Source organism: Brachyistius frenatus, unplaced genomic scaffold (assembly GCF_029030835.1).
Source record: "Brachyistius frenatus isolate BFR_SWC_R1_liver_20210118 unplaced genomic scaffold, ASM2903083v1 Contig_75, whole genome shotgun sequence".
Classification (NCBI taxonomy): Eukaryota; Metazoa; Chordata; class Actinopteri; family Embiotocidae; genus Brachyistius; species Brachyistius frenatus.
In genome coordinates, this window is record NW_027210674.1 from 1,140,115 (window position 1) to 1,160,742 (window position 20,628).

The 20,628-nt window shown below is 41.7% G+C and overlaps 1 protein-coding gene across 3 annotated transcripts in view; it reads right to left on the minus strand.

The window, feature by feature from the left end:
* Window positions 1-3,574: 3,574 nt before the first annotated feature.
* Window positions 3,575-20,628, minus strand: part of slco4a1 (solute carrier organic anion transporter family, member 4A1) — a 44,464-nt gene continuing 27,410 nt past the window's right edge. For all 3 annotated transcript variants that reach the window (XM_069708404.1, XM_069708403.1, XM_069708405.1), the window contains exons 6-12: window positions 18,363-18,517; window positions 16,648-16,918; window positions 15,951-16,113; window positions 13,636-13,811; window positions 13,052-13,116; window positions 12,795-12,943; window positions 3,575-8,062 (exon numbers count right to left, since the gene is read on the minus strand). In XM_069708404.1, the coding sequence (XP_069564505.1) occupies window positions 7,892-8,062; window positions 12,795-12,943; window positions 13,052-13,116; window positions 13,636-13,811; window positions 15,951-16,113; window positions 16,648-16,918; window positions 18,363-18,517 (1,150 nt within the window). In that variant the 3' untranslated portion in view covers window positions 3,575-7,891. The remainder of the gene's footprint in view (window positions 8,063-12,794; window positions 12,944-13,051; window positions 13,117-13,635; window positions 13,812-15,950; window positions 16,114-16,647; window positions 16,919-18,362; window positions 18,518-20,628) is intronic.

Here is a 20,628-nt window from a genome sequence, read left to right on the forward strand (position 1 = left end):
CACACACACACACACACACACACACACACACACACACACACACACACACACACACACACACACACACACACACACACACACACACACACACACACACACACACACACACACACACACACACACACACACACACACACACACACTCTCTCACACACACACACACACACACACACACACACACACACACACACACACACACACACACACACACACACACACACCACACACACACACCAAACAGGGATCCTACCAAGCAGTGTATGATTTTGAAGGATTAGAGGATACTTCACACTTTTACTCCACATTTCAAATACAAAGTTTTACTCCACTTTATGGACATGGTTTGTTCAATTCTCTTACAGAGTTATAGAGTTACTGTTTGGGTTCACCTTCTTTTTTCAGAATCTTAATCTGAAACGGTCATTCGCTGCCTTTCTCCCCTGTTGACAGATGAGATGACGCTTTTGGGTAATGAGGTGTCACTTTTTCTCCACACTATCCTCTTCCCATTATTTTGACTGGTTGATTTGACTTTAATCAGCACCAAGACAGCAGAGCTCGACTTACCTCACATGTTCTGGTGATGAAGTTTTCTCTTGTCTGGAAAGCATTCTTTTGTCCTTCTCAGTGGAGCCGTTCTTTTTATCCTGTGCTTTGTTAAAATGAACCCAGCTGATGATTTTTGTCAGTCTCCTTAATATTTTCCTCACTTGCATGGTCACCTCTTTACTTTTCATATTGAAAGACATTAAATGTCATCTAATGTCTAAATTAATCTAAATGATAATTTCCAAGAGACATTTGTACCAATGTGTCTGATTACTTTTACACAACTGTACGTCCCACACAGATCTTTCTAGTGACTGAGCACATTAATATCATCTTCATTATTTTAGTTTCAAATTGAATGTGCTGAAGCGCAGAGCTTGTATGAAGAATGTGGAACAGTCAAAGGGACTTTTACTTTGAAAGGATTTTGCAGGTAGTGCTCACTACAGTTTTAAGTGAATTTGTAACAAATGTAGACTTGTTGAACCCTGAAAATCCCCTTAAATATCAGTTATGATTGTTTATCCACACCTGTATGATGTTATTTATTCTGTATCTGCCTGTTTAAACACTGAATTTGAGAAAACTGATGGGAAGAACCCAAAAACCGTCTTGTGGGCTATGCAGGATGCAGCAGGTAATGAATGGATGGATGTTCAGCTCTTGATTTATGACTTGTGCTATATGAATAAAGTTTGATTGATTGATACCAATTTTACTTGTATTTTTTTGTTCTTAGGAATAACACACACATTTCTGGTTTATCTTTTTAAGGACATGAGTTGACAGTGCATCCCTTTACCTCTGACCCAATAACCTTCAGCCTGGCTCTGTTAGATTATTGCTCACAGCTTCTGTCTTTGCTGTGATTACAGTCTGGAAACCCTGTTCCTCAGCGACTCTGAAGGGTGGGCCAATCAGCGACTAGTGTTGATGGTTAAGTGCAATAAAGTTGAAACCAAGTATGTTTTTCTAAATATAGTTGCAGCTTCTGTTGAGTTTTGGCGAATGTGTTGGTCAATGCTGATTGGTTGAAGGCTGTTTCAATACTTTCAAAATCAACCTGACGTCTCCTTCCAGTAGGATGCAGCGACTGAAACCCATTTATTCACAAAGTGGGTTTGGTAAAACCAGGCTGCCGAAGTCAGTGGTACTGGAGCTCCTCAGGGAACTGTTCTGTCTCCCTTCCTGTTCACCTTATACACCACTGACTTCCAGTACAACTCAGAGTCAAGACATCTGCAGAAGTTCTCTGATGACTCTGCAGTGGTAGGATGTATAAGGGATGGATGGGAGGAGGAGTCAGTGGTCCGGTGTATAAGGGATGGGCGGGAGGATGAGTACAGGGCAGTAGTGGAGGACTTTGTGGAGTGGGCGGGAAGGAATCACCTCCTTCTGAACGTGGCCAAGACCAGAGAGATGGTGGTCGACTTCAGGAGGAAGACGACGGCTCCACAACCGCTGAGAGTTCTGGGAGAGGAGGTGGACATGGTGGAGGAGTACAAGTACCTGGTGTCTCCATGACAACAGACTGAACTGGAAGACCAACATCAATGCTGTCTACAAGAAGGTGATGAGTCGACTCTTTTTCTTGAGGAAACTTCGATCCTTCAATGTGTGCAGCATGATGTTGGAGATGTTCTACCATCTGTTGTGGCCAGTGCTTTGTACTTCGCTGGGGTCTGCTGGAGGAGCAGCATTGGAGCCGGTGACACCAACAAACTTAACAAGCTGGTTAAGAAGGCCGGCTCCATCATCGGCTACAAACTAGATAGTCTGGAAAAGGTGGTGGAGAGGAGGACGCTGAACAAACTATTGTCCATCTTGGATAATCCTGTCCACCCTCTCAACCACCTGCTGCAGGGACAGCGGAGCACTTTCTCTAAAAGATTCCTCCAGCTCCGCTGTCACAAGGACAGATACAGGAGATCATTCCTGATACAGGAGATCATTCCAGATACAGGAGATCATTCCAGATACAGGAGATCATTCCTGATACAGGAGATCATTCCTGATACAGGAGATCATTCCAGATACAGGAGATCATTCCTGATACAGGAGATCATTCCAGATACAGGAGATCATTCCTGCCCACTGCCATAAGACTGTACAATAACTCACCTCTGGCAAAATCCATCACAGTACAATAACACTGTTGACTGTGTTTCTTGGTTGCTTGTATATTGTATGTATATTATATATATATGTTGACTGTGTTTATTGGTTTGTTGTATATATATAGATATTTAATGTACTGTATATATACTGTATGTACTGTGCATTTTATATTTATATTTTTTATTTTATTGCTTTTCTATTATATTATTCTATTCTATTATTATTTTATTCTATTGTTTCTATTATTGCTCCTGTATGTATGCTGCTGTGGCGAAAAAATTTCCCCTCGGGGATTAATAAAGTATACAGTGAACCCTCGCTATAACGCGGTTCACCTTTCACGGTCTCGCTGCTTCACGGATTTGCATCGTGCATTGAAATCACATTACGACTATATGTAAAGTAGATATGTTTAATGTCCAGTTCTATCTATTTCAATTGTAAAATAAAGGTTACTACTTCACGGATTTCACCTATCACGGTTTCTATTTGGAACGTAACCCCCGCGAAAAACGAGGGTTCACTGTATACCTACCTACCTACCTACCTTAACCATCACAACTAAGCGCCAAACCCCAACCCTCACCCTCTAATCTCGACCCTAAAACCAAGTTTTAACCCTGAACAGCACTGTGAAGAGCTGTGAGAAAGTGAGGACCGACGGAAATGTCCTCACTTCGTCAAAATGTCCTCACACCGATGGTGGAAAACTAAAACTGGTCTTCACAAAGATAGTTCCACAAGTACACACATGCACACACACACACACACACACACACACACACACACACACACACACACACACACACACACACACACACACACACACACACACACACACACACACACACACACACACACACAAATGCACACCATGACAAAAAATATTTGAGACACAAACATCATCTGCTGTTGAACTTTTGTAATTAGAAAACACTTGACATCTTTGAATCGTTCCATATAAAGATCCCCTGCTTCTTTAAAAAAAACAAAAAAAAACACACAGTACCAAAAACAAAATAAAAAAGAATAAAAATCAGTTCACAGAGTGGTTTTGTCAAAGCGGAGGAAATGATTGAAAAGCACAACTAGGAGGACTGCATATATATACATTCATATGGAAATCAAACTCCTCAACATCAGCAGGAGGCTGTTTAGGTCAGGCCTGGCATGAACAGAGTACATGACAACAATAACAACAACAACAACAACAACAACACAGGCAACGCACAGCAGGTTGTGTTTCACTATCACATAAAAGAGACAAGGAGAGGAGAAGCTCTTCGTGGACGGAGAGCGGCCGGGGCAGCATTCCTGCTATCATCGCACAGTGAATGCAAAAATCAAACAAGTGGTGAAATATTATGAATAAATTATTTGCATAAATAAAGTCACTGATAGAAAATGAATAGTACAAGAGCTGATAGGCAAAGCTGCTTTGGCACATTTACAGACTTACAGTACTGTGATAATTAGGTCCAAATAACTGCTGATTTCTTATACTGTATGTCACGCCAATGATGCGTTGCCCTCGGCGCCCCGGTTTATGAGTTACCCCGCAGATTATCCCTTTAAAAGGCTCCATCACACCAGCATTTAATACAGACAAATACAGCAAACACTCTGTTCCTTTTGCTGCTACTACTGAGGCAAAATCAATAAGTGTACTTTTTTTTTTTGAATGGCAAGTTCAGCCTTGGTAAACTAATTTGTGCTTTTGACCGATAGAAAGCCGCCTTCACAGAGGTGACCTTAGACAGAACGGAGAGAACGAGAGTCTGAAATGGTGGAAGGTATTGTAGCTTATTAGATATGTTGCAGAATCCACTTCAGTTAATCAACTCATCAGTCAGTTAGCGTCCTGGAGTTTACAGTTTATGTAAGAAAGTCATTATAAAATACAATTTATTATTATATGCATCTATCGCTCTTCCTTATTTCCCATTTCTTCCGGCGCCTGCATGTAATGCGTTACCCCCGTCAGAAGGTGGCGGTAATGCACCTAAAAGCTGTTTGCCAGCTGCCTTTAAACAACATAAGGAGAAGAAGAACACGTTGCTACCAGGCTTCAGAGATTTGCAGGTAAAACTGTGATTCTCTTTGAGATTAGGAGAAACATGCAAAGACGACTACAGCCGTTAAAACGTTCTGTGTGGAACTTCAAAACATAAATGAAGATGAGGCGCAGTCAAACCCTGCAGGTAAAGCTAGCTAGCATCATCAGTTCACCACAGTTAGTCATTGGAGTGAAGCACTGAGCAACGGTCCATCAACTGATCAATAATCGAAGGCAAGATGAAGCGAGTTTGATGTTGGACGTGCAGCGCAAACAACGGCCTTCATCTCAAAGATGAAACTAAAGACGTGACTCTCATTAGATTTGTCCAAGACAATGATTTTAGAAGTTATCAAGTTTTTTTTTTAGCCATAGGAAGTATTTCGAGCCATTTTCAGAGAGTTTGTTTGTTTGAAATACCCATCCCTAGTTTATACTCATTGTTGCAAACTACATCTCCCATGAAAATTTACCAGCGCAGTGGAGTCTCCTGGTTCCGTCCATACACAAAAAAACTGACGTACGTTCGAGAAAATCTGTTTCTAAGGTGGATTTTTAGTCAGCTTTAGTCAGCAAATGAAGGAGGTTTTGTTACTTCTGGCACAAGACCTGAGGGGTTAGTTTCCCTTCATCACCTGACAAAACTTGATGGTACATCGTAGCTGAAGAGCTGTGAATACTTCCTCTATTTCTGTTGTCTCCGTTTCCTCAGAGGTCAGCGATGTGCACACGGTTCGAAAAGACCGTTTTTCACAGCAGGAAAAGCACAGATTATAGATACGATTCAAAGTCCTGGTACTGCAGAGTCGAGCTGACCATCATGGATTACTGGGACACTTGTGAATGACTCTAGCTATGACAAGTCAAGATATCTGCTGTGAAAAAGGTCTTCTAGTCAATTCACACATTCGACAAGTTCATCTATGTTTGAACTTGACAAAAATGTTCACATATTTATGCAGCGATTTCAAAGGAAAGGACAGATTTTGTTGCAACATTTTGCTGTTTTAAATGCTGTTAACGGCCTTCTTTGTGTCAACACATACTTTTCAAATGTAGTTTTTTAAAGTGCAGCTATACAATTTCTATGGAAGAGGAGCATCAAAGTGGTTCCTACTAAGTTAGCAAATAGAGCAATCTATATATCGGTCTTTTTCATGTAGATTATAAATGCATTGTGGTTTTTATTCCTCCTTGTATTACTACTTTTAAATACAAGCCAGTGACAGGTCATAAATCTGTTGCACGTGTCCAAGTAGCTATCAAAAATATGCATGTGCTTTTGTAACTGAAAATATATTTGTGCTGCTGTGGTGTGACCAATAATTTATGTTCATTATACTAATATATGCAGTTTCTTCAGATAGTATTCAGACTTTTTGTACAATTTATTTAATTGTATATTCAATTTTAAAGGAATAAAACTGATTATTTATTTTTTACCACCAATATACACACAGTAGTTTATATTGAAGTGAAAACGTTTCTTGAAAAAAAACAAAAGCTGGAATCGCTCATTCACTAAAGTATTCCAAACTGTTGACAGTTGCATTGAGTTTGCTTTCGTAACTCTAGAACTTGATTATAGTCTACCTTTGGAAAACTGAACTGAGAGGAAAGTGTTTTAAACAAAGATCCCAAATACTAAAGCTTAAAGTCCAAGGAAGTCTGTGTAGACCTCCATGATAAAACTGTGGGGAGCCAAAGATCAGGGTGAAGTTGAAGAACCATTTCTAAACCGAGTGTTTCCAGAAACACAGCGGACTCAGTAAATGTGAAATGGAAGAAGTTTGGGACCAAGAAACTGAGCAAGAAAGTCGGTGACCAAGAACTCAAACAGAGCTTCAGAAGTCATCTGCAAAGCTGGAGAACTTTGTGCTCACAGTTTGCAAAACTGCATTAAAAGGACTCTGAGAGCAGAAGAGAAAGATTGGTTCTGGTTCTGGTGAAAGTGAACTCCAAGCACTGTGTGTGGTGAGTGCTGAGAGGGACAGAGAGACTGGTCTGATTTGAGGAGACAATGAATGCAGCCGAATACAGAGAGGATCTTGAAGGAAACCTGCTCCAGAGTGCAGAGACCTGAGAATGGAGGGATGGTCCATCTTTTAGCACCATAATGACCCAAAGAATAGAAGCAAGACGACGCTCGAGTGGCTTCAGGACGAGTCTCTGACTGATCTTGAGTGGTCCAACCAAAGTTCAGACTTAAACACCACAAAACATCAGGAGAAGGACCTGAAAATGGAAGCTCACAGAAACTTTCCAGCCAATGTGATGAAGCTTGAGAGAATCTGCCAGAAGAAATGGGACAAATTGTCCAAAAGACAGACAAAAAGGGCTTCTACAAAGTACTGAATTAAGAGTCTGAATAATTAAATGAGCGATTTCAGTTTCTAAAACTTGTTTTCAATTTATCATTATGGGTGACTGAGTTTAGATGAACTCAGTTTTTTTTTTCCATTCAACAGTCAAGTTTGAAAAAGGTGTAAAAGTCTGAAAACTGTCTGAAGCAACTGTAAGTGCCTTTCAATACTCTTGGTGTTAAATAAGACGTGATATGAAGATGATTTGGCTTCATCATTACTGGTCTTACAGTATGTTCGTCCATGGCTTTTCCTGTCAGTACAAAATAAAGCGGTGTAACTATCTTCAGTAACGGGGAAAGAACAGAAGAAGACGGATAAGTGCTTCCCCCCCCCCACATTTTAAATGTTTAATACACCACACAGGTCTCAGGTGTTCCATTGGCTTTTGAAGGATGATAATGACATGAAGACCGAAACAGAAATGTCATTACACTCACATCCTAAAATAAAAAAAACCATTTGAATTGATTAGTTTTGAAATGCTTCTTAGTTCATAAAAACGTGTGTAAACACTCAGATACACACACATGCAGTCGAAGCAGCATGTCAGAAGTCATCCCGTGCTATAGAAAGTTGTGTGTGTGTGTTTGAATGTGTGTGTGTTTGTGGGTGCATGAAGGCATTTTGGGGCTGTTTGTCACACACACACACACACACACACACACACACACACACACACACACACACACACACACACACACACACACACACACACACACACACACACACACACACACACGAACAGATGGACTCAGCAGTTAGGGGAGGGGGAGGGGAGAGGGGAGAGGGGGCGTCTCTGACGTCATAACCTGGCGTGCAGGTTGATGATGACGCCGTCTTCGGGCAGGTCTTTGACGGGCAGGTCGCTGACGTGTCCCGCTCCGTGGTCCGTGCTCTCACAGCTGCTCTGTGGCGACTCCGGAGGAGGCTGGTAAAGGATGCTGGCGACCAGGAAAAAGATTGTCCCCAAAACCTGAAGAAGATGATCGGAGGGTAAAAAGCACAGGAAATATTTTTCACATATGTTTAAAGAATAGTTTGACATTTTAAGGAAATATGTTTATTCCCTTTCTTTCTGTGAGTTACATATCAATGCCACAATCATCATGTCTGTCCATTGAGGAAGAAGCTGGAGGCAGGAGGTGATTAGCACAAAGAAAGAGGATGAAACTTTCTCATGACTTCCACTCGGGCTGAGTTGGATGAATTCAAAGTAACGTGGCAATCATTCAAACTAATTCAAACGTGTCGACAAACAGCCTTTTCTTTGTTGGTAATTTCAACATGAAAAATAAAGAATCCAAAACACTTCCGCACACAGTTTCTCATATTGTTTAGTGTCCTTATTTTCCGAAAAGCATGCTTTCCTCTTACAGTTCTCCATTTTTATTGATTAGTTTGATTACATATAGGGCAGCTAAAGGTCAACCTGAACACCCCCTGCTGGATCACAAGGCAAACTACTTCAAATGGTCTGTTGAGGTTAATTTCTGAATTCCAGGAGGTTGTTACAGTGAAAATATGGATTATTTTTTTTTAAATGTTTTTTTACAGTTTGAACAACAGTTTGAATTTTGAATAAAAAGCTACAGCTCGATTACATCATTTCTAAAGATCACTAGCACACTGGCCCACATGTGAGACGACATTTTCTTTGTGGAATTGGCATTTGAAACAGTGGCATTCTTATCACAAATAGGAAAATGGTCCGGAGTGATCAGATGTTCAAACTCGTGATGAAGTTGGTCTTTGGAAGGGAACGCGAAAAGAAAAAAAAATGACAGGCAATCTTCTGGCAAAAAGTAAAACACCTTACAGTGCATCCGGAAAGTATTCACAGTGCTTCACTTTTTCCACATTTTGTTATGTTACAGCCTTATTCCAAAATGGATTAAATTCATTTTTTTTCCTCAAAATTCTACACACAATACCCCATAACGATAACGTGAAAAAAAGTTTTTTTTTAAAATTTTTGCAAATCTATTAAAAATAAAAAACGAAGAAATCACATGTACATAAGTATTCACAGCCTTTGCCATTACACTCAAAATTGAGCTCAGGTGCGTCCTGTTTCCACTGATCATCCTTGAGATGTTTCTACAACTTGATTGGAGTCCACCTGGTAAATTCAGTTGATTGGACATGATTTGGAAAGACACACACCGTCTATATAAGGTCCCACAGTTGACAGTGCATGTCAGAGCACAAGCCAAGACATGAAGTCCAAAGAATTGTCTGTAGACCTCCGAGACAGGATTGTATCGAGGCTCAGATCTGAGGAAGGGTACAGAAACATTTCTGCAGCATTGAAGGTCCCAATGAGCACAGTGGCCTCCATCATCCGTAAATAGAAGAAGTTTGGAACCACCAGGACTTTTCCTAGAGTCGGCCGCCCGGCCAAACTGAGCGATCGGAGGAGAAGGGCCTTAGTCGGGGAGGTGACCAAGAACCCGATGGTCACTCTGACAGAGCTCCAACGTTGCTCTGTGAAGAGAGGAGAACCTTCCAGAAGGACAACCATCTCTGCAGCACTCCACCAAGCAGGCCTGTATGGTAGAGTGGCCAGACGGAAGACACTCCTCAGTAAAAGGCACATGACAGCCCACCTGGAGTTTACCAAAAGTCACCTGAAGGACTGTCAGACCATGAGAAACTAAATTCTCTGGTCTGATGAAACAAAGATTGAACTCTTTGGCCTGAATGCCAAGCATCATGTTTGGAGGAAACCAGGCACCGCTCATCACCTGGCCAACACCATCTCTACGGTGAAGCACGGTGGTGGCAGCATCATGCTGTGGGGATGTTTTTCAGCAGCAGGAACTGGGAGACTCGTCAGGATGGAGGGAAAGATGAATGCAGCGATGTACAGAGACATCCTTGATGAAAACCTTCTCCAGAGTGCTCTGGACCTCAGACTGGGGCGAATGTTCATCTTCCAACAGGACAACGACCCGAAGCACACAGCCAAGATAACAAAGGAGTGTCTTCTGGACACCTCTGTGAATGTCTTTGAGAGGCCCAGGCAAAGCCCAGACTTGAACCTGATTGAACTTCTCTGGAGAGATCTGAAAATGGCTGTGCACCAACGCTCCCCATCCAACCTGATGGAGCTTGAGAGGTTCTGCAAAGAAGAACGGGAGAAACTGCCCAAGAATAGGAGCCAAGCTTGTAGCATCATACTCAAAAAGACTTGAGGCTGTAATTGCTGCCAAAGGAGCTTCAACAAAGTATTGAGCAAAGGCTGTGAATACTTATGTACGTATTATATTTTCGTTCTTTATTTTTAATAGATTTGCAAAAATTTTAAACAAACTTTTTTCACGTTATCATTATGGGGTATTGTGTGTAGAATTAATCCATTTTGGAATAAGGCTGTACCATAATAAAATGTGGAAAAAGTGAGGCGCTGTGAATACTTTCCGGATGCACTGTAAATCAAATGGTTATTTCACATAGAAATACAAAAAATAAGATGCTTGCACATGTTAAAACAAAACTGGGTTGCAACCCACGGGTAGCGGCACAAACAGCCTTCGTCAGGGTGTCACCTTCAGCACACAAACTGCCCTTTCATAAACTCAGGATGATTGCAGGCACCTGATAATTTCAAACCATTGAACAGGAGACGAATGAAGGTGCAGCTGACTGACACAAAGGAAGGCCACCAAATGTGCAGAAGGATAATAACAACAAAGAAGAAGAGAACATGAATAAGATACCAAGACAAGGTAAATACTCACTGACCATAAGCGACTCTTTTTACAGGGAGCATATAGAAAAAGGACTAAGACAATTACATATTTACAACATCAGATATTCTTTTATAATGGAGTGTATCTGAGTATAACACCTACTCTCACAGAGAGTGTAGCATTATGAGTTGTTTAAAGCCTTCATGTTTTTGCTGCCTCAGATGAAATAAACTCCAGATCAGTAAAAAATTAGTCAAAATCCTTTCGGTAATGTCTTTACTGCAAAAATGGGCTTGGAGCCTCATCATCTGTCGAGCAGCCAGGAAGTCCCTTTTTTCACAGAGTATGATAATAAGGAGCTTAATAAATGTTAACAAGCAGAACAAATAATTTTGAGTGCTTTAAAAGTTTAAATGTGACTGACAGCAGCTAAGTTTGGTTTTTAATTTTTGCTTTTACAGGAGAAAATGGTGGAAGGATGAAGACTGTGAAGAAACTTTGAAGATATAAAACACAGTTACAGCGTCCCACAATGCAATTCTAACCACGAACATCTCAGTGAAAGATTGGGTTGTTATGCCAACAGTGGTTTAGCTCAAACGAACCATGGATTTATGTACGAGTTGGCATGTTATGAATGTTTCGAAGCTTCCTCCCCAGATGTTCAACATGCTTCTGCCATTTTGGTCCCATTGAGCATCTTTATTAGTGTTTTTGTGCCAGTCATGCAGACTCATACTGGAAGAGCCAGATGACTTCCTGTTGGCTCCCAGCAGGCATAAACAGAACAAAATATAATAATCATAATGGCTTTTTCAGACTTTCCAAATCTTATCGGACTGAATTTCTAATAACATGAAGAATCATTTCACAGAGATTGTGGCATTGATAAAAAGCTATTCACTGTTTTTACAGCCGTTCCTTTTCAAATGGTTGTGTGAAGAAAAAAAAAAGGGGGTGTTGGGCCAGTGTGTATCACATGATGAACAATATTGCCAGGTAACATCTCTTCTGTCAAACTCCACACCGCCACCTTTTTTTTGCTCTCAAACTTTTTTTAAATATAACTTTGTTCACAGAAAAATTGCAATTTACAAACAAAACAGCACTGTGAACTGACACGTACTCATCAACATCACTTCTGGAGGCCGTTACCTTTCACACGCTGCTCAGCTGTGGCTCGCTTGTATGTGTGCATCCACACCTGCTGTAGGTCCTTCCATTGAATCAATACGTTTCTCTTTGATAAAGGCCATCAGAATAGTGTTTTTGAGGTCCGACAAGTGATGAGTTGAAACCAAAAAGCTGGCAGGTGGTATTTGTTCACCCTCGTTCATAGCGAGACAGAGGGGGATCAGCGGAGAAAGCCCCGCCCCTTTACCTGGTGAAGTGTCGTCATGATATAATTACAGCCTACACTGTGTTTTTGCTGTGATCATCCAGGACAAATGTGATCACAGATAATTTCCCTGTATATTTTAGCTGGCACCCGCATGGCACATGTGGAAAATAGGCGTCTGTTCACTTTAATAAATGATGCACTGCACATGTGAGGCGTGAGATGCAGGTCAGACGTGTGGCTGCTCTGATCTGTTAATGTGGACGGCGAAATGAAATGACGCCACGCAGCCAGTGTGCTCCACGACTAAGGCGTTATACAACTTCTCTCAACTTTCACCTGGTAACACTTTGATATGTAAAATTGGAGGTTTAAATTAGACTACACCATCTTAAATTCTTTATACTTCTATGTGTAGTAAAAAGAGCACAAACACAGTGCTGTATTTTGAGATATTGGGGGCGAGGGCTGCAGCTGAGTCAGGGAGGAAGATAATATCCATTATGCAAAAACTGAAGTGATATTTAACCCCTCTCCTTACACCTTTCAATTTGTACATTCTTCAGGGTGAAATCTTACCTCACTAGTTACATTTTTCAAATACAAAATATAGTGACGTGACATTGTGATACGGAAACTGAGAATACGGTAAATGACCCGTGTAGAAGTATTACCTTGTAGGTGATTCCAGCCACAAGTGTGTACTGGCTCATGGCTGAGTTGTGATAGAGGTAGCAGGAGCCCTGCTCACCGCACTGATCCTGCCACAGCAAGCAGGAGATGTCAATCACAGAGCCGAAGGCGATTGGTCCAGGAATACCACCTGTGGGGAAAACAGCCACACGGATTGGAGAGAATGAAACATTTTGGTTGTGATGTGGAGGTTAAAAGTGAACTTTGAAAAAAAAAAAAAGAGTATAGAGCGGCCTACCGAGTGTGCGCACCACAATCCACTGAATGCCAAGTCCGAAGGATCTCTGGCTGTCTGGAACACACCTACACAGGACAGTGTGGGTCAGACAGGCAGCCATGATGTAAGTGGTACAACCACACTCAACCATTTCCTTCTACATGCTATGGATTTCCATAAACTCCTCAACTCTGCTATCAATTTAATCGAAGCAGTAACAAGCAGAGGTTCAAAGGCCATGCAATAGGTCAGCAGTAATAGTATAAGTTGCAATAAGTTCAAATCAGCCTGGCCGTACTTTACTTTTCATATTTAGCTATTATTTATTAGTACCATATTGGCCTGAAGGTAGCCTGGCAGCACCGACTGTCGCTCACAGCTTCAGTTTTCTTTGCTATGAATAACAGTCTGGGAACTCAGACGTTTCTCACTGTAGGAGTCAGTCAGTCCTAAAAGTGTTGGGTTAGCTCAGATGCCAACTGAGGCTTCCTCAGTAATGTGTTTTACTGTTATCAAGGAAATCCATTCATCTCTGACTGATAGACAACATACACAAATGTGAGCAGCAGCAGCTTTTCAAATGGATGCAGTGGTTGAACACCCACCTGAGTGTGGCGGTGAGCGCTGGGATGCTACAGAGGAAGGTGAAGCAGATGATGACGAAGAGCAGGGAGTGGAAGACGGGCATGTGGTGACAGGAGCTGCCACACTTCCCCGCCAGGGCGAAACCCTCCTCGCCCCACGACACGTTACCCAGCACACAGCTACATCCAGAGAACACCTGCAAACACACACACATCCACACATGATGTCGCTGAGGACACACCGAGCTATCAGTACATCATCTAGATACAGATTTAACAATGTCATCCTCAGTTATAGTCCAGTGTTTAAATCCAGTATTGCACAGTGGATGAAGAGAAGAAGAGAAGTGGTGTCATATTTGTGGTTCTAGTTTGGAACACTTTGTAGGAATACTGGTAGTACTCTCTTAGTTAAGATCTTCTCATCTATAAGTGGTGCCAGAGTGGACTTTGAAGATTAAAGTCCAAATCTCTTCAGAAGTGCTGCAAATTCTGACTGTTCATCACAGAAGGAGTTTTTTTTCTACCAAAACCTCAACAACAAGAGCTGCTTGGTTTGTGTTTGGGTAAACAAAATGAAAAAGTCAAAAAGAGAAAACAATGTGTGCATCTGCTTTACAGGAACAAGGCCAAGGATGTCAAATATCGTCAAAATATCATGAAATACAAAGCGTGCAAGAAACCAGTTTAATTTCTGGTACAGGTGCTGTTGGTATGCAGGTCTGCAAGGTCTCCGAGTTTGGACTGTGCATGGATGTCTGCAGAAAGGTCTATATGGGTGGATGATGATCTTATAATTACTTGGACTCTCTCAGGCATGCAGAAAACTATGGATCTGCCTTTAGTAGCTAAAGTTGCCCAGTTTGCTCATTCAGCTGTTCATTTCTTAGTTCATATTTCAAACCCAGCATGGCTGAAACATTTGTTCAAAAGTGGATGAAGCACTTCGGTCTGTTTGGTATCAAATTTGGGTAATACCCTTTTTATGATGTTTTGGTGGCTGGTTTTAAATTATACACATTTTTCATATTAGTTTTTACTTTGATAAGGCCGGCAACCTGATTTGTCTCACTGAAGTGAAACAGAGTGAAAGTTCAGTCAGATTCTTAAACATGCATTCATTATCTACACCCGCTCCATCCTGCACGGGCTCACAGGGTACTGAGGGGCATCCCTGTTGACGTTGAGTGAAGGCCGGTCACCAGTCTCACCTTATAACTTCTACCTGCGAAACAATCGTGTCCAGTTTCTGTTGACGCTGTCAGATATTAAAATTCAAATGTATGTTAATGCATGTATGAATATGAGAATATTTAAATGTTATGCAGTCCAGTGCAACATCACCCCTGGCCTTAAGCCCTGGGTCTCCACCATATAAGAGGACGTAGCTTTCGGGTCTGAAAAATTAGGCCGATGCAGATGTGTCTTCAGCTGCAATACCAGCGAGTGCCACTAGAGGTCGGCTCCAAAAAGCCTCCGGCTCCATAGACTCCCATTCAACTTCTCTCATCAAATCCAAAGTGAATAAAATGTGTCCATCAGTTATCTCGGTGTTGTTAGCTAAAGTCACTCCTTCTTATTAGTTTTCTGGAGGTCCATCTGAAAATAATCCCTCATTCATTAGAAAAGAAGATTCAAGAAGACCTGTTTTTGGGGGCGTGTCTATTTGATTGACAGGCCTGTGATGCAGTCAGGTTACAGCTATCGGTGGGCGGGACGTAGTATTAGTAGTATTGTCAGGTTTCCAATCAGATCGGTCAGCTCCCCCGCTGGCTCCTCCCCTCAGCTCACCCAAATATGGTCATGACCAAAATCTGAACTGGAGGGTTCATAATGGCCGTGACGTCACTGCTGGCTGCTGCTGATCCGGGTAAAACAGTCATGTTCTTTCATAATCAAGAAAATACCCTGAGCAGCAAAAACTGCTTCCAGATAACTATCAAAGAATAACATTTCTCATTTCCTTCAGAAGGTTTGAGTTATATGGAGCGCAGTCAGTGAATAGATGTCATATGGGGCTGATGATGCCAATGGTTGCGTCTGCTGTTTCACTTTCTACTAACACTGATAATGCAGATGAAAACTGGTATTGAATTTATTAGAATGCAAGATGAGGCTTGAGACACAAACCAAAGTGACATTTTCTGCTCCTGAACTTGAAATAATAGTAAACAAACACATCAGTCACATTTCAGATCGATCATAATGGAACATTTTAGCATATGGGAGGAAATATTGGTGACATAAAGTTGCCATTTTGCCTCAGATGCTTGTAAATCAGATTTAATTTCCTTCTAGTAGCGATAAAAAACCCATGAGCAGAGTTTGTGGTGCACCTGTTTGCCCGTGGAGCGCTCTGTGTGGTTGATGGAGGTGCAGCCAGCGTGGCAGGGGGAGTAATACATCACACCATCCGCTCCACACACCGGGTTGTATAGCTCTCTGACACAACTGCAGCCGGCGTTACAGCCCACTGTCAGGTTCTCCTCCAAAGAAGAGCTGCAGACGGGACGGGATGGAGGGACAGGAAGGGGCGGGACGGAGGGAGGGAGGGACAAAAAGGAGGGAGAGAAACGAGAAGTGAGACAGATGCAAACAGATGTGGGGAGGGGGGGGGCAGTCTGCATCTGTTTGATCATAATTTCTCATTCTGTGTAATAGTAACGATTTTCATTAGTCACTACTATATAAGTCGTCATGATGGTAATATTTTGAAGGACGTTAAGTAAAAGTGAGAATAAGAAACATCCACTTGCAACTTTTTTCAACAACAAAAAAGTAAGAAACGGGAATTAGATCATTTTAATGTGAAGACCACATTTCCCACAAATGGAGTGAAAATATGATTTTTTTTACATGGACAGTAAACTGGCTCCTGATTGATAAGAAAAAGACAAATACATCTTGGGGTAAATTAGACTGTCTATAATTTCACTAACCAAATTGCTAAAACTAAACTAAAACTAAAAAGAATCAAAAGAACAAAACCACTAACTAAAGTTTCAAACGACTACGACTGAAAACAGTGCCGACCTGTTTGTGAGGCGCAGCTTGCTGGGCTTGTCGTACAGGTGTTGGTACTGGTCCAACTGCTGTTTGTCCATCATACCGGCCCGGTAAGGGGCTGTGACTCCGGCCATGGGCACGTTGGGGCAGTGGATGAGGAAGATGAAGATGGCCAGCAGGCTGACCATCGCGCACATCATGCAGAAACGGATGATCCCTCGACAGCGCAGGTTCAACCTCTTCACGATGTAGCCGCCCAGGAAGGTGCCGCCGCCTCCCGCTGGAACCACCATGTATCCTGCAGGGGGAAATAACAGCATGAAGGTAAAGTTAAAAGGAAAATCCACTTGAAAACGAACGGTGATAACAATTCTTCAAATGGAAGATCGATCGGCCCCTGGCACAGACTAGTAAAAGACCCTGGACCCGTCCTGTAGGAGGAAAACCTCCAGGACGATCACCATCAAATCCTGTTGTCTGGAGTCACTGTTTGTCTTGCAGATGTTTTGCACCTTTTGTTTTTGTTTCATAACTCTTCCTGATTATTTTGTGTCAGTTTGTAGTTTGTAGCTAATTTGCACCTCTTTATATTTGTTTTGTGTCTTTTTATAGTTGTCTGCATCTCCTTGCATCCACTTTGCATGTCTTTCTTGTGTTATTGTTGTTTTACCTCTCACCTCTAGTAATTGGTTTGTGTCTAATATTGTTCATTTTTCTTCCCCCTGCAGTTTATGATCATTTTTCATGTCTCTTTAGTTGTTTTTTCATTTTTAAATTATTATTTTTTTTTTTAAATGTTACATCTCTTTTTGATATTTTTTTGTTTGTTTGTATTAGTTTGTATTAACATGTGTTGTCTCTGGTTCTTTTACAACATTTTGTATCCATTTTTGGTGTCATTTTGGTCTTTTTGACACATTTTGGTCATAACGCATCTCTTTGTGGTATTTTTTTTTTGTCTCCCACTTGATTTGCATCTCTCTGCAGTAGTTTTGTGTTCCTTTTTGTCATTCTAGATCAAATTTGATATATTTTGGGTCATTTTCTGTGATATTTTTCAGCTGAAGACCAGAGCTCCTCTGACCCCGTTAGCCCCTCTGTCTTTCCCTGGCAGGCCCATAGGTCAGTAGTCCATCCAAGGTAGACAAGAAACATTAAGGGAATTAAAAAATACCACTGGACAGATTGTTGTGAAATTAACTTCGCCCAGTTGTTTCCCTGTGGGATGCACACTTTTCCTTTTAAACTGCATTAGCTCTCCTGCTACACCAAACTCAGGGAAAAATGTACACCTTGCACCCAAGATGCACTCATAAAAGACTGTCATTAAGAGATTAGAAGATGTAGAGCGGATTTGACCAGTGAAGTGAAATACTGAAACATGAAGTCACTTTTAAAGCCCTGTCTGTATTTTATTCCTGTTATTATTCATTTTTACTTCACTCAAACTTCAACTCTCTACAACTTCCTGAAAGTCCTTCTGGAAATGCAGATGTCAGTCGTTACCATGCAACCTAACCTTACTTCTGGTGTTGGGTTGCACTTCCTTGTTGCAGTTGAAGAGGATTTAATGTCTCCATCATCTCCAAAGGAATTGTTCAGTTTAGAGTTACAAAACTGAATGAGGAATTAAAAACTCCACATATTTGTAAATGTTTTGAATTATGTCTAATCAACCACCTGGGTTTCTCTGTGCTTTGTATCATGTGTTGTATGATATCAATTCCTTCTTAGTCACTGACCGAACCATGTTGCAGCCTCTGATGCACTGAGACTGAACTGTGACTCCAGGAACTTTGGACCAAATGTGGACATGCCAGCAATGAGGGTGGCCTCCGTAGCTCCAGCCAAGCAGAGGAACAGGAAGGGGGGATTCTTTAAGAGGAGCAGCACAGATCTGGAGAGAGGAGGAGACAAAGTGAATAAACTCCAGCTTCCTTTTTCTTTAAAGATGGCTGCTGTAATCTCAGTGTGAAAACGTTCTTAATACAGTGCAAATAAACAATTCGCTAGATCCACAGATACATCATCGTGTTACATAATGTGCCGTGTAATCCTCGATAATCCCTGCAGAGAGGGAGATGGCATCACAGCGTGACGGCTGAACTCGTAGTAAACACAGCTTGCTCATGTGACTCATGGACATCCAGAGAGATCGGAGCTAGCAGTAGTGATGTTGACATTACACAAACTCAGAGAAATGATTGTGTCCCAAACCATCAACACACAGTTTTGGTTAGAAATACAGAAGCCCTTGTAAACACACGTAACGTGGAAATCGTGGACACACATGTTGTGAATATCGCAATGACGTATTTATCTATCCACATACATTGGATCCCGAAAGTATTCACAGCGCTTCACTTTTCACACATTTTATTATGTTACAGCCTTATTCCAAAATGGATTAAATTCATTTTTTTCCTCAAAATTCTACACACAATACCCCATAATGACAAAGTGAAAATAGTTTGTTTAAAATTTTTGCAAATTTGTTAAAAATAAAGAATGAAAATATAATACGTACATAAGTATTCACAGCCTTTGCTCAATACTTTGTTGAAGCACTTTTGGCAGAAATTACAGCCTCAAGTCTTTTTGAGTATGATGCTATAAGCTTGGCTCCTATTCTTGGGCAGTTTCTCCCGTTCTTCTTTGCAGGACCTCTGAAGCTCCATCAGGTTGGATGGGGAGCGTCGGTGTTCAGACATTTTCAGATCTCTCCAGAGATGTTCAATCGGGTTCAAGTCTGGGCTCTGCCTGGGCCTCTCAAAGACATTCACAGAGTTGTCCCGAAGACATTCCTTTGTTATCTTGACTGTGTGCTTCGGGTCGTTGTCCTGTTGGAAGATGAACATTCGCCCCAGTCTGAGGTCCAGAGCGCTCTGGAGAAGGTTTTCATCAAGGATGTCTCTGTACATTGCTGCATTCATCTTTCCCTCCATCCTGACTAGTCTCCCAGTTCCTGCTGCTGAAAAACATCCCCACAGCATGATGCTGCCACCACCATGCTTCACCGTAGAGATGGTGTTGGCCAGGTGATGAGTGGTGCCTGGTTTCCTCCAGACATGACGCTTGGCATTCAGGCCAAAGAGTTCAATCTTTGTTTCATCAGACCAGAGAATTTAGTTTCTCCTGGTCTGACAGTCCTTCAGGTGACTTTTGGTAAACTCCAGGTGGGCTGTCATGAGCCTTTTACTGAGGAGTGTCTTCCGTCTGGCCACTCTACCATACAGGCCTGCTTGGTGGAGTGCTGCAGAGATGGTTGTCCTTCTGGAAGGTTCTCCTCTCTTCACAGAGCAACGTTGGAGCTCTGTCAGAGTGACCATCGGGTTCTTGGTCACCTGACTAAGGCCCTTCTCCCCCGATCGCTCAGTTTGGCCGGGCGGCCGACTCTAGGAAGAGTTCTGGTGGTTCAAACTTCTTCCATTTACAGATGATGGAGGCCACTGTGCTCATTGTGACCTTCAATGCTGCAGAAATGTTTCTGTACCCTTCCTCAGATCTGTGCCTCGATACAATCCTGTCTCGGAGGTCTACAGACAATTCTTTGGACTTCATGGCTTGGCTTGTGCTCTGACATGCACTGTCAACTGTGGGACCTTATATAGACGGTGTGTGTCTTTCCACATCATGTCCAATCAACTGAATTTACCAGGTGGGCTCCAATCAAGTTGTAGAAACATCTCAAGAATGATCAGTGGAAACAGGATGCACCTGAGCTCAGTTTTGAGTGTAATGGCAAAGGCTGTGAATACTTATGTGCATGTGATTTTTTTAGTTTTTGATTTTTAACAGATTTGCAAAAATTTCAAAAAAATGTATTTCACATTGTCATTATGGGGTATTGTGTGTAGAATTTTGAGGGAAAAAATGAATTTAATCCATTTTGGAATAAGGCTGTAACATAACAAAATGTGGAAAAAGTGAAGCACTGTGAATATTTTCCGGATGCACTGTATGTGAAGTGTTAAAAGTTTAATGTTAACATCATCCTAAAAACTTAAC